We start from the raw sequence: 13,220 nt of genomic DNA on the forward strand, positions 1-13,220 counted from the left end.
AGTGGGTAAAAATGTTATGGAGGGAGTAGTACGTAAATTTGGGGTGCCAGGGGTAAATGTAAATGGGGAGCCTTTAATTGAGCTATGTGTAGAAAGAGATTTGGTAATAAGTAATACATATTTTATGAAAAAGAGGATAAATAAATATACAAGGTATGATGTAGCACGTAATGAAAGTAGTTTATTAGATTATGTATTGGGGGATAAAAGGTTGATGGGTAGGCTCCAGGATGTACATGTTTATAGAGGGGCAACTGATATATTGGATCATTATTTAGTTGTAGCTACAGTTAGAGTAAGAAGTAGATGGGAAAAGAGGAAGGTGGCAACAACAAGTAAGAGGGAGGTGAAAGTGTATAAACTAAGGGAGGAGGAAGTTCGGGTGAGATATAAGCGACTATTGGCAGAAAGGTGGGCTAGTGCAAAGATGAGTAGTGGGGGGGGGGGTTGAAGAGGGTTGGAATAGTTTTAAAAATGCAGTATTAGAACGTCGGGCAGAAGTTTGTGGTTATAGGAGGGTGGGGGCAGGAGGAATGAGGAGTGATTGGTGGAATGATGAAGTAAAGGGTGTGATAAAAGAGAAAAAGGTAGCTTATGAGAGGTTTTTACAAAGCAGAAGTGTTATAAGAAGAGCAGAGTATATGGAGAGTAAAAGAAAGGTAAAGAGAGTGGTGAGAGAGTGCAAAAGGAGAGCAGATGATAGAGCGGAAGAGGCACTGTCAAGAAATTTTAATGAAAATCAGAAAAATTTTTAGAGTGAGTTAAACAAGTTAAGAAAGACTAGGGAAAGTATGGATTTGTCAGTTAAAAACAGAGTAGGGGAGTTAGTAGATGGGGAGATGGAGGTATTAGGTAGATGGCGAGAATATTTTGAGGAACTTTTAAATGTTAAGGAAGAAACAGAGGCAGTAATTTCATGCACTGGTCAGGGAGGTATACCATCTTTTAGGAGTGAAGAAGAGCAGAATGTAAGTGTGGGGGAGGTACGTGAGGCACTACGTAAAATGAAAGGGGGTAAAGCAGCTGGAACTGATGGGATCATGACAGAAATGTTAAAAGCAGGGGGGATATAGTGTTGGAGTGGTTGGTACTTTTGTTTAATAAATGTATGAAAGAGGGGAAGGTACCTAGGGAGTGGCGGAGAGCATGTATAGTCCCTTTATATAAAGGGAAAGGGGACAAAAGAGACTGTAAAAATTATAGAGGAATAAGTTTACTGAGTATACCAGGAAAAGTGTACGGTAGGGTTATAATTGAAAGAATTAGAGGTAAGACAGAATGTAGGATTGCGGATGAGCAAGGAGGTTTCAGAGTGGGTAGGGGATGTGTAGATCAAGTGTTTACATTGAAGCATATATGTGAACAGTATTTAGATAAAGGTAGGGAAGTTTTTATTGCATTTATGGATTTAGAAAAGGCATATGATAGAGTGGATAGAGGAGCAATGTGGCAGATGTTGCAAGTATATGGAATAGGTGGTAAGTTATTAAATGCTGTAAAGAGTTTTTATGAGGATAGTGAGGCTCAGGTTAGGGTGTGTAGAAGAGAGGGAGACTACTTCCTAGTAAAAGTAGGTCTTAGACAGGGATGTGTAATGTCACCATGGTTGTTTAATATATTTATAGATGGGGTTGTAAAGGAAGTAAATGCTAGGGTGTTCGGGAGAGGGGTGGGATTAAATTTTGGGGAATCAAATTCAAAATGGGAATTGACACAGTTACTTTTTGCTGATGATACTGTGCTTATGGAAGATTCTAAAGAAAAATTGCAAAGGTAGAAAGTTGAAAGTGAACATAGAAAAGAGTAAGGTGATGAGGGTGTCAAAAAATGTTATCTATGGAGGCAAAGAAGGGAATGTATGAAAGTATAGTAGTACCAACACTCTTATATGGGTGTGAAGCTTGGGTGGTAAATGCAGCAGCGAGGAGACGGTTGGAGGCAGTGGAGATGTCCTGTTTAAGGGCAATGTGTGGTGTAAATATTATGCAGAAAATTCGGAGTGTGGAAATTAGGAAAAGGTGTGGAGTTAATAAAAGTATTAATCAGAGGGCAGAAGAGGGTTTGTTGAGGTGGTTTGGTCATTTAGAGAGAATGGATCCAAGTAGAATGACATGGAAAGCATATAAATCTATAGGAGAAGGAAGGCGGAGTAGGGGTCGTCCTCGAAAGGGTTGAAGAGAGGGGGTAAAGGAGGTTTTGTGGGCAAGGGTCTTGGACTTCCAGCAAGCATGCGTGAGCGTGTTAGATAGGAGTGAATGGAGACGAATGGTACTTGGGACCTGACGATCTGTTGGAGTGTGAGCAGGGTAATATTTAGTGAAGGGATTCAGGGAAACCGGTTATTTTCATACAGTCGGACTTGAGTCCTGGAAATGGGAAGTACAATGCCTGTACTTTAAAAGAGGGGTTTGGGATATTGGCAGTTTGGAGGGATATGTTGTGTATCTTTATATGTGTATGCTTCTAAACTGTTGTATCCTGAGCACCTCTGCAAAAACAGTGATGTGTGAGTGTGGTGAAAGTGTTAAATGATGATGAAAGTATTTTCTTTTTGGGGATTTTCTTTCTTTTTTGGGTCACCCTGCCTCGGTGGGAGATGGCCGACTTGTTGAAAAAAAAAAAAAAGAAAAAAAAAAGGTATCAATACACAGCATGGCAACATCCAATGTTGCTATCACAAAATCAATGACCTTCATCTTCCTACCTTCATAGCTCCTTACTTATTGACCCAATTTCAATTCAGTTTTAGTATCAGAAAAATGAGTTTTAATAATGTTTGTAGAACTACCTACAATATGTTAAGTAAAACCTAGGTAGTAGGTTAGTAGACAGCAACCACCCAGGGAGGTACTACTGTCCTGCTAAGTGAGCGTAAAATGAAAGCCTGTAATTGTTTTACATGATGGTAGGATTGCTGGTGTTTCTTTTCTGTCTCATAAACATGCAAGATTTCAGGTACGTCTTGCTACTTCTACTTACACTTAGGTCACACTACACATGCATGTACAAGCATATATATAAACATGCCCCTTCAGGTTTTCTTCTATTTTCTTACTAGTTCTTGTTCTTGTTTATTTCCTCTTATCTCCATGGGGAAGTGGAACAGAATTATTCTTCTGTAAGCCATGCATGTCATAAGAGGCGACTAACATGCTGGGAGCAAGGGGCTAGTAACCCCTTCTTCTGAATACATTACTAAAGTTAAAAAGAGAAACTTTCATTTTTCTTTTTGGGCCACCCTGCCTCAGTGGGACATGGCCGGTTTGTTGAAAGAGAAAAATGTTAAGTAAAAGGACACAAGTGCAGCTAATGAGACATTATATTGTGGCAACATTTTCTCCAGAAGCTTTGTCAAGTTCTTCATTTTCAGAATTATTTTTTTAAATTGCAACACTGAAGGAGCATTGAACATAGGGTCCTTCAACAGTGAAAGGGTTAGGATCCATGTGAATTCTAGGTCCTCCCTATATAAATTGGCTAGGACTGCACTAAGGGGTGAGCCCATGAAAAGTTGTTTCCATTCACTTGCTACAAAACTAAGCAGTTATTGCACATGAATAGTTCAAATAGGTTCCCAAAATTTTGTCAAGGTATAGGCAACTATATTCTTTCAACAAACCAGCCATATCCCACTGAGGCAGGGTGGCCCAAAAAGACAAACAAAAGTTTCTCTTTATAATTTTAGTAATGTATACAGAAGAAGAGGTTACTAGCTCCTTGCTCCCAGCATTTTAGTCACCTCTTACAACACGCATGGCTGACGGAGGAAGAATTCTGTTCCACTTCCCCATGGAGATAACAGGAAATAAACAAGAACAAGAACTAGTAAGAAAATAGAAGAAAACCCAGAAGTTTGTGTATATATATGCTTGTACAGTGGAACCTTGGTTTTCATTTGCCCTGGTTTCCATCAAATTTGGTTTTCGATAACTTTCATCAAAATATTCTCCCAGTTTTCGTTTGTCACCTTGATTTTCATCCGCCGTATGGAACGTGTCCATGTGCCCGCACCCACACAAAGCATCCCATGCACGCATTCTGAGTTAGTCTGGCTTTGTTTCCTGTCAAGTGAACATTACCCTGTGCATTCACACAAAACATTTCGTAATACTTGATTGTTTTTTGTGCTTGTTTATTGAGTGCAACTACTAAATAAGCCACCATGGGGCCAAAGAAAGTTCCGAATGCCAGCCCTTTGATAAAGGTGAGAAACACGATAGAATTCAAGAAAGAACTCGTAGAATGAGTTGCAAAGCTTTGTGGAGAAATATCACTACTACCCTCTAAAAAGGTAGAGGGTGGTAGTGATTGTGGTAGAGGGTGGTAGTGATAGTGGTAGAGGGTGGTAATGATGGCAAACAACTGAAGATGTTGAGAGGTTGTTGTTGGTGTGGATCAATGAAAAACAGTTAGCTGGAGATAGTGTTGTGGAGGCGATAATTTGTGAAAAGGCAAGGCAGCTCCATGTGGATCTCATAAAGAATATGCCAACAAGAGTCTTCAATAAAGGTAAAACTGATTTATATGTTCATTTATCCATTAAAATAGTGCTTTATATTTATTTTATATTTATTTCTAAACTGTTGTATTCTGAGCACCTCTGCAAAAACAGTGATAATGTGTGAGTGTGGTGAAAGTGTTGAATGATGATGAAAGTATTTTCTTTTTGGGGATTTTCTTTCTTTTTTGGGTCACCCTGCCTCAGTGGGAGACGGCCGACTTGTTGAAAAAAAAAAAAAATTATTTCTCATTGTTTTCTGTATGTAAAACTAGTTATTCTCTATAAAATGCATTTTTTGTTAATATTTTTGGGTGTCTGGAATGGATTAATGGGATTTACATTATTTCTTATGGGAAATATTGCTTAAGTTCTCCTCAAATTATAAATGAAAACCGAGGTTCCACTGTACATGCATGTGTGTGTGATCTAAGTGTAAGTAGAAGTAGCAAGACGTACCTGAAATCTTGCATGTTTAAGAGACAGAAAAAAGACACCAGCAATCCTATCATCATGTAAAACAATTACAGGTTTCCGTTTTACACTCACTTGGCAGGATGGTAGTACCTACCTGGGTGGTTGCTGTCTACCAACCTACTACCTAGAACCCAAAGAAAACATTTACCAAAATTCATTCAACTGCCATCTTCTCAGAAAGTGTGTTCACATCACAATCAGATTACCCTCCAACTGCAACTTCCCCACCCCTCTTTCAGAGTGCAAGCACTGCCCTTGCCACCTCCAGGCTCAGGTCCAGCTAACCAGTTTTCCCTGAATCCTCTCATATAAATCTCTCCTCTTCACACTCTAATAGCTCATTCATTAAAAGCCACTTGTCTCCATGCACTCTTATCTAACACACTCACATAATCCTCTTGGATGTCCAAGCACCTAGTACTCAAAATCTCCCTTACCCCTTCCCTATAACCCATCCTGGGATGATCCTTACCCCTACTTCCCTCACATCCAAAGTTATATGCTCAACTACTGATCTCAGTTTGCTCCAGCCTCTCTAAGCATCCAAACCACCTCAATTTGTTCCCAGAAAAAAAATGGATTTCATAATATATCTTTTTTTTTTTTTTTAGTGGAGTATGTGGTATGATTGATGAATAAAATTATATACAACTAAAATCACCTTTCCTGGCTTTAAATCTTTGCTATAAAAATTTGGGACAGTCCAGCAATTATCAACAACAGCATAAACAGATTTTATTTTTATTTTTAATGAAAATTTGTATATCTGTAGCTTATTTAATAGTGGTAATAATTATCTTATAAATTAAGATCAGAAAATGCAATTGTTGATAAATCATAAAACTGAGCACTTACAAGGTTCTCAAAAGTTTCTGCCATCCTTTTCCTTTGTACCTCACTGATGAGATTATCCATAGCCTTGGTACGTTTGAATTGGGGATGTGAAGGGTCAATGTTGTACTCTCCAGATGTGAGCAGAGGAGCAAATCTTGGGTCAGTAACATTAACCTGAAAAGTTTCATATCTTTTAGAATGTAAGACACGTGCATTATCCTGGAAGAAGACTAAACACTATTAAATCTGGTTAGACCAAAGTGCTCATACAAAGAATGATATTATTATTATTATTATTGAAGTAAGGTATAAATAAGACTATCCAGCATCACTGAAGTATCTTCAAAAGCATGGAAGAGGCTGACGTTTTAAAACCCTAGACCTTTTAACAACAACACTTTAAAATTGTAGCCTATTATGCTCTCTGTCCTAGCTAGAGAGGGTTGGCCTAAAACATAGTCTTAACTAAACATATCAATCACTTGCAATCATAGGTTGCATGCGTACAAAATAGACTAAGTTAGTGAAGTCACAACAGAATAATTATATTAAAATACAAGAGCTAAACAAATATGAATCATACAGCACTGACTAACTTCATACAGAGATAGATGTTGAATATTGTACAAGCAATAATTTAGACAGAACTCTATCATATTTACAGACATATGATGTACCTGACACTCTTCCTTGATATTTTCAGAGCAAAAAAATCGTATGATTCTAAATAAGGGTCAAATATATTAAATAAATACTGCATCATTTCCTATGTGGTTCATTTTTTTTAATATATTGGCCATGTCCCACCTAGGTAACATGATCCAAAAAAGAAGATGCACTTTTACCATTACATACTCACTCCATCACTGTCTTGCCAGAGGCGTGCATAATTACAGCTTAGATGCCCCTCCAGACTACAACGTTCCCACCCAACCTTCAGAGTGCTGGCACTGTATGTCTCACCTCCAGGGCTTGAGTCTGGCTAACAGATTTCCCTGAATCCTGTCATATATGCTACCTTGCCCACACTGCAACAATACTTCAGGTCATTAAAACCACATACCCCCATTCACTCCTATCTCATGGTTTAGAAAGACACGTAAGCAAACACTATAACATATTTATTAGAAAACGTTTCGGTCCTGGGACCTTGATCACTTCTAACATACAGAGGTAGAAAGACATTATATATATAGGCGGAGAGTGACATGTGATTCACGTGACCTGAGGAATGTCATAAGAACATAAGAATGGAGGAACACTGTAGAAGCCCTACTGGCCCATGCGAGGCAGGTCCTTATCAAAACAACCTCTACCTATGATGAGGACAGGTAGACGATGAAATCATGTGACTCCTGTGTTGTTGGGTTGGTGCTGCTTAAGTAACATGTATGCCAATGTTTTTGAAATTTTGTAGTTTCCAGTGTTGCGTTCTATAGTGTCGGTGACGGCGATTAGTGAGGCTTCTAGGCACCGTCGGCGTCTGAGGTCTGGTTCGGTGAGAACGAGTTGTGCCTCGTTCCAGTTCATCAAATGCCCCGTGGAGTCTCTGTGGAGGACACAGGCATACCTTACATCGTCTCTGTTAGAGGCATTTCGATGTTCATTCAGGCGGACTGCAAGATCTCTGCCTGTCTCGCCTACATATTTCTTGGGACAGAGCCCACAGGGGATAGTGTAGACGCCTGCTGTAGAAGTTAGAGGTGTGGGGCTGCGTTTCGTAGTGAGGTCTTTGATAGATGATGTGTTTATGGTGGAAACGTTGATGTTACTCATAGCAAGTGCTCGGCGAGTATTCGTGGCAACATCGCCACATGGGAGTACTATGAACTGTTTAGGGGGCTGTTCCATGGGTGGTTTGTTGAGGATAGCTTGTGCCTTGAGTCTGCAATCTCGGATGAAGAAAGATGGGAACTGAAGACGTGTAAAGGCTTGTGTTATGTAAGTGCATTCTTCTTCTAGAAAACAAGGGCTGGATATGCGAAGAGCTCTCAAGAAGAAGCCAATGAGGACTCCTCTCTTAGTGCGGGTGTCTTGGTGTGAATAAAAATGTATAAGATTGTCCTTGTTGGTAGGTTTTCTATACACTTTGAAGAGAAGTTTGTCACTGTCGGGAGATCTGCACAGTAGAACGTCGAGGAAAGGAAGTTTGCCATCATTTTCGAGTTCGAGTGTAAACTTTATTGATGGTTCAACTGCATTGATCTTGTTGAGAAGGGCCTGGATATTGAGACGTCTCGGATAGAAAACCAATATATCATCAACGTATCTTAGCCAGGTAACGGTGTTGGGAATGAGGGTGCTGAATTTCTCTGTCTCCAGGTTTTCCATGAAGAGGTTGGTAAGCACAGCACTGAGCGGGCTGCCCATTGCCATCCCAAAGCATTGTTTGTAACAGTTGTCCTGATACTTGAAGAAGTTGAAATTAACACAAAGTTCCACTAGATTGATGAAATCTAGAAGAGGTAAAGGGAGGTCGTGGTTTTCAGTGAGCCTCTGTCTCAGAATGTTGATTGCAGCGTCAGTAGGAACATTGGTAAAGAACATTGGCATACATGATACTTAAGCAGCACCAACCCAACAACACAGGAGTCACATGATTTCATCGTCTACCCGTCCTCATCATAGGTAGAGGTTGTTTTGATAAGGACCTGCCTCGCATGGGCCAGTAGGCCTTCTACAGTGTTCCTCCATTCTTATGTTCTTATGACATTCCTCAGGTCACGTGCGTCACATCTCACTCTCCGCCTATATATATAATGTCTTTCTACCTCTGTATGTTAGAAGTGATCAAGGTCCCAGGACCGAAACATTTTCTAATAAATATGTTATAGTGTTTGCTTACGTGTCTTTCTAAACCAACTTGTCGGTATTTATTACCAAGGTTTATACCACTCCTATCTCATACACACACTTACACACAAACCTGTTGGAAGTCCAAGCCCCTTGCATATAAAACCTATTTTACCCTGTCCTTTCACCCTTTCCTAGATGACTCCTACCCTGCTTTCCCTCCACTACAGATTTAAACACCCTCCAAGTCATCCCATTTTGCTCTGCCCTCTAAACGTCCAAACCACCTCCATAACCCCTGCTCAGTCGTCTGGATAATACTTTTAGCAACCCTGCACCTCCTGCATAATATTCATACCACACATTACTCTTAGGCACATTACTGCCTCAAGTCTCTTCACTGCAACATTTAAAACCTATGCTTTGAACCCATATAAAACTGTTGATATCGCTATATACTTTGATACATTTTCCTTATCGTTTCCATGGATGATGTTAAATTGTAACTATTGATAATTCAAAAAACTCTAAGCTTGTTAACAACTTACGCAACTTAATTTGTCTTTACCTTGACTTAATTATAATCAGTGGGCTATATTTCTTCCCCTTCCCTCCACCAAAAAAAAAAAAAAAAAAGTATCTATAACACTAAATATTAAGATAAAGAGAGTCTTCTGTTTTCAAACCTGAAAGTCATCTACAGTGGCTTGCTTTTGCTGCTTCTTTTGTGCTTTGTTCTTTCGTCTCTTCTTCTTTTCTTTGTGTTCTTCAATAATCTCTCTCATACTAAAGTGCTTCTTAGCCTCATCATCCTCATCCATAAGCAATAATTGAAGGTCTTTCTATGGAAGAAAAATAATATAAAGTAACCATCTTTCTTATTAAAACCAAAAGTTTTCTATACTTAAAAGAAAAATATGTACAAAGCATTTCTTGCCATTATCATTACTTTCTAATCAGCTCTGATTAAGCTACTGAAGATTAGCACAATTAACACATTACAGTACTGTATATCAGCTGTTTTAATAAATGCCAACCTCTAATATCTTAATGTATTTTTGGCAATTACAGTTTAAAACTAATACACTAACATTGCAAGGGAAGCAATTATGATTTTTGTGGGGTCACCCAAGGAGATCTAATGTTCAGAATTCTTATTATATTCTGCTAAACATATTTCATATAAGAAATACTTACATATTATTGATACTGTACATTCACCAAAGAAAATCATGTTTTTCATCATATTTTGACATTTTACATACTATTTATAATTCTTATAAATGCAATGTGCTTGGGGTGTACAAAACCTATTAATTTTTAATCTCCTTCAGCTGGCATCATGCCTAATAATACTTTAAGAAGTGCTTTAGGAATCAGTACATGCAAAAGGATAAGTACAGTATAGAGCAGAAAAATAGTAATTATGAAATTTAAGGGAATAAGTAAAAGGAAAACTCAGAAACAAGAATTGCAAGATTATTTTATTTTAACACTCTGGAAAGGACACCATTGTGCCTGGGGTTGGGTATTTTTTTCTATTCATGCATAATGACCTGTGACCAGACTTCCCTGTTGACCTCCTGATCAAACAGGCTATTGCAATCTGAGCCCAGATTTTCATAGCCGTCACAGCCCATCATGTAATAGGACCTGGTACCTCTGTATCAGCAATATTTTTATCTTCTCTTAGAAGGTGGAAGAATCATATACCAATTTTCCTTTCTCCTTTGCACAGTATGCACAGCATCAAGTCCTGTTACTATAGCTGGCTAACACCATATTTTTTGTTAATTAAATGTTAAACTAAATTAAGTTTATAGTACAAGAGTTGATGTTAAAAGTTTACCACAGTGAAATATGCCAGATGTTCATAAAAGACTATTACAACACAACAGGATATATGCTTTACTGGAGCTCAATATCTTACTATACAGTAGTGACATAATGAAGTAGGAAGTACAATGACAGACATTAAACAACTGAAGGAGTTATCACATGGGTATTACCGTCTTGTCATATGAATATAAAATGAAAGCCTGTTTAACATAGTACAATATAGCTCTAACAAAAAGCAAAAATGCAATAAGGGAAATAAGACAACTCTTCAACTAAAAATTTTCAATACTATCCCTTCAAATACAAGGGCAATTACTAACAGATCTCCCCAACTGTCTTCAAGGAAATTTACTCCTGCAAACCGTCCCTAATCAGCCCAGAGTGTCAGGTTAATTTGGTTGTTAATCTGGCAGACTAGTCAAAGACTGGGTCAAGGACTAGTGATCCTGGAAAGCACAACAAAGTAGATCAAACTTATCTACATTATCTTTAAAATCTCTGCTTACAACAAACTGAAACTTAATGCATGTTTTATCACTGTTGTAAAAAACCCTGTTTCTATTACTAAGAATTTACAACAATAATAATCATATTTACCTGCTCATTACTCTCACACACTTCAACATTAGCTTGTTTCTTCTTTATCTTCTTGGTATTTTTACTTCCATCCATCTTCTTTAATTCCTCAGCAAAGAAAGGGTCAGTGTATAAATCACCAACATCTTCTGGAAGTTCATCATCTGAAATACCATTAGATTCATTTTCTTCTTCACTGCTTGTATCCTTAACTTCATTTTTTCCCTTCTTCCTCTGTTCTCTATTTTTTCTCTTCTTCTTTCTTTTTTCTAGGTACTGTTCAAAAGGATTAAGCTGTTCTGTTTTCTTAGTATCTTCTTTCTCTGCATGTTTTGTCTTTTCACTTGAATCAATTTTCAAATTAAAGGTTTCTTCCATATCAATATCTTTTTCTCTTTTTCTTCTTTCTTTTTCATTAATTTCATTAATTAAAGCCCTAAACTTAGCAATCTGAGTAGCCTTGATGGCTTCTTTGTCATCATCGTCATCATCATCATCGTCATCATCATCATCTTCATCACTTACATGACCTTCTTCCCCCAAATAACTATCCTCATCATCTTCACTGCTTGAAGCAATATAAGCCTGCAGTGATAAAGAAGATTACTCAAAACTGCAGTAGCCTGGATAGTGTTTTAGAGATAATAAAGTTTGATAATGTCTCAAGACTTTATGAATAAATAACATTAATGATATTTTAAGGACAAGGTGGAATTGCATATCAATATAAAATTTGAATTTTGGAAGTGTTACTTATAACAAAAAGGTGAATATACATGTGCATACTACTAAAGTAATACTTTGATAGGTGTGCATGGGTGGCAAAACATGATATGAATAGCATGATATCACTTCAACAGACTTTTGGGGGGAAACACAGCAGACATTAATACATACCCTATATACCAAAGTACAGTACAGCCTCTCCTCACTTAATGATGGAGTTGTAATAATGTTGGTAGAATTACCGACAATATGTTAAGTAAAAGGACACAAGTACAACTAATGTGACATTTTATTGTGGCAACGTTTTGCTCTCCAGGAGCTTTGTCAAGCCGTTACAAACAGTACATGGACACAGAGGGTATATATAGGCTCAGAGTGAGGTGCAATACTAGTGGTAGTAGTAGTAGTAGTAGTGATATAAGTTTTAGTAGTAGTAGTAATACACTATGATAAAACAATAAATGGAACAATAGGTGGAGTTCCGTTCCTAAGACTACATCGGTAAACAAATTCATCGCTAAGCAAGGAGAATACATGTACTATAATGGTAGTGGGCTTGTGTCAACCATTTTTTATATTGTTTTAATGTCATCTTTGCACCATTTATAACATTTTTAGTATATTTTTAAATGTTTATACAGTAGTGTACTGTATACTGCAATAAACAGAATTGAGGAAATCAGCTCTAATATACATTACAGTGGTCCCTCAATTATCGTCCTTAATCCGTTCCTGGAAGTGGGACTATTATCGAAATAGACGATTTTTGAATCAATTTTCCCAATAAGAAATAATGTAAATACAATTAATCCATTCCTGACACCCAGAAGTATTAAAACAAAAATTTTTTACATGAAATATAGATGTAGTACATAAACAATACAATGGGACATGATGAAGGAAACATTAACAATATAACACTTGCCTTTATTGGCGATTCTTCTAAGTGTATGGAAGACTGGAGGAGGAGAGAGATTGAATTACTGTTTGGAAGGGGAATCCCCTTCCATCAACACCTCAGGTACCAAGTGCTTTTCTGGGGTTACTTCTCTTCTCTGTTTCTTAATGCCACTAGGACCAGCTTGAGAGTCACTGGAGTCCTGTCGCACAAAAAAACTGTCCAGAGAGCTCTGTTTCTGATGTCTCTTTAAAACTTCCCTAAAATGGGCCAAGACTCTGTCACTATACAAGTTGCCGATATGGCTTGCAACATCCTTCTCAGGGTGATGTTTCTCCATAAATCTTTCCATCCTACCCCACATTTCAAAAATCTCCTTAATTTCTGAAGAAGGCACCTTCTTCCATCTCCCTTCCTCCTCCTCTGCAGCAAGATTCTGAGCTGCGATCTGTTGCTCTTCCTGCTGAAGCTCTTGCAGCTCCTCAGTGGTTAGCTCTTCGTTGTGGTCCTCCACCAACTCTTCCACATCCTCCAAACTCACATTGCACTGGTCGCCGTAGCCACTCTCATTGCTGAGGT

The 13,220-nt window shown here is 38.0% G+C and overlaps 1 protein-coding gene across 2 annotated transcripts in view; it reads right to left on the minus strand.

Annotated features, from left to right (window-relative positions):
• The window catches only part of LOC128699487 (ESF1 homolog), a 64,248-nt gene that overhangs the window by 9,770 nt on the left and 41,258 nt on the right, over positions 1-13,220 (minus strand). For both annotated transcript variants that reach the window (XM_070098259.1, XM_070098260.1), the window contains exons 10-12: positions 11,039-11,602; positions 9,289-9,444; positions 5,831-5,983 (exon numbers count right to left, since the gene is read on the minus strand). In XM_070098259.1, coding sequence (XP_069954360.1) covers positions 5,831-5,983; positions 9,289-9,444; positions 11,039-11,602 — 873 coding nt within the window. The remainder of the gene's footprint in view (positions 1-5,830; positions 5,984-9,288; positions 9,445-11,038; positions 11,603-13,220) is intronic.

The sequence above is a fragment of the Cherax quadricarinatus genome, chromosome 61, assembly GCF_038502225.1.
Source record: "Cherax quadricarinatus isolate ZL_2023a chromosome 61, ASM3850222v1, whole genome shotgun sequence".
In the NCBI taxonomy this organism is placed as follows: Eukaryota; Metazoa; Arthropoda; class Malacostraca; order Decapoda; family Parastacidae; genus Cherax; species Cherax quadricarinatus.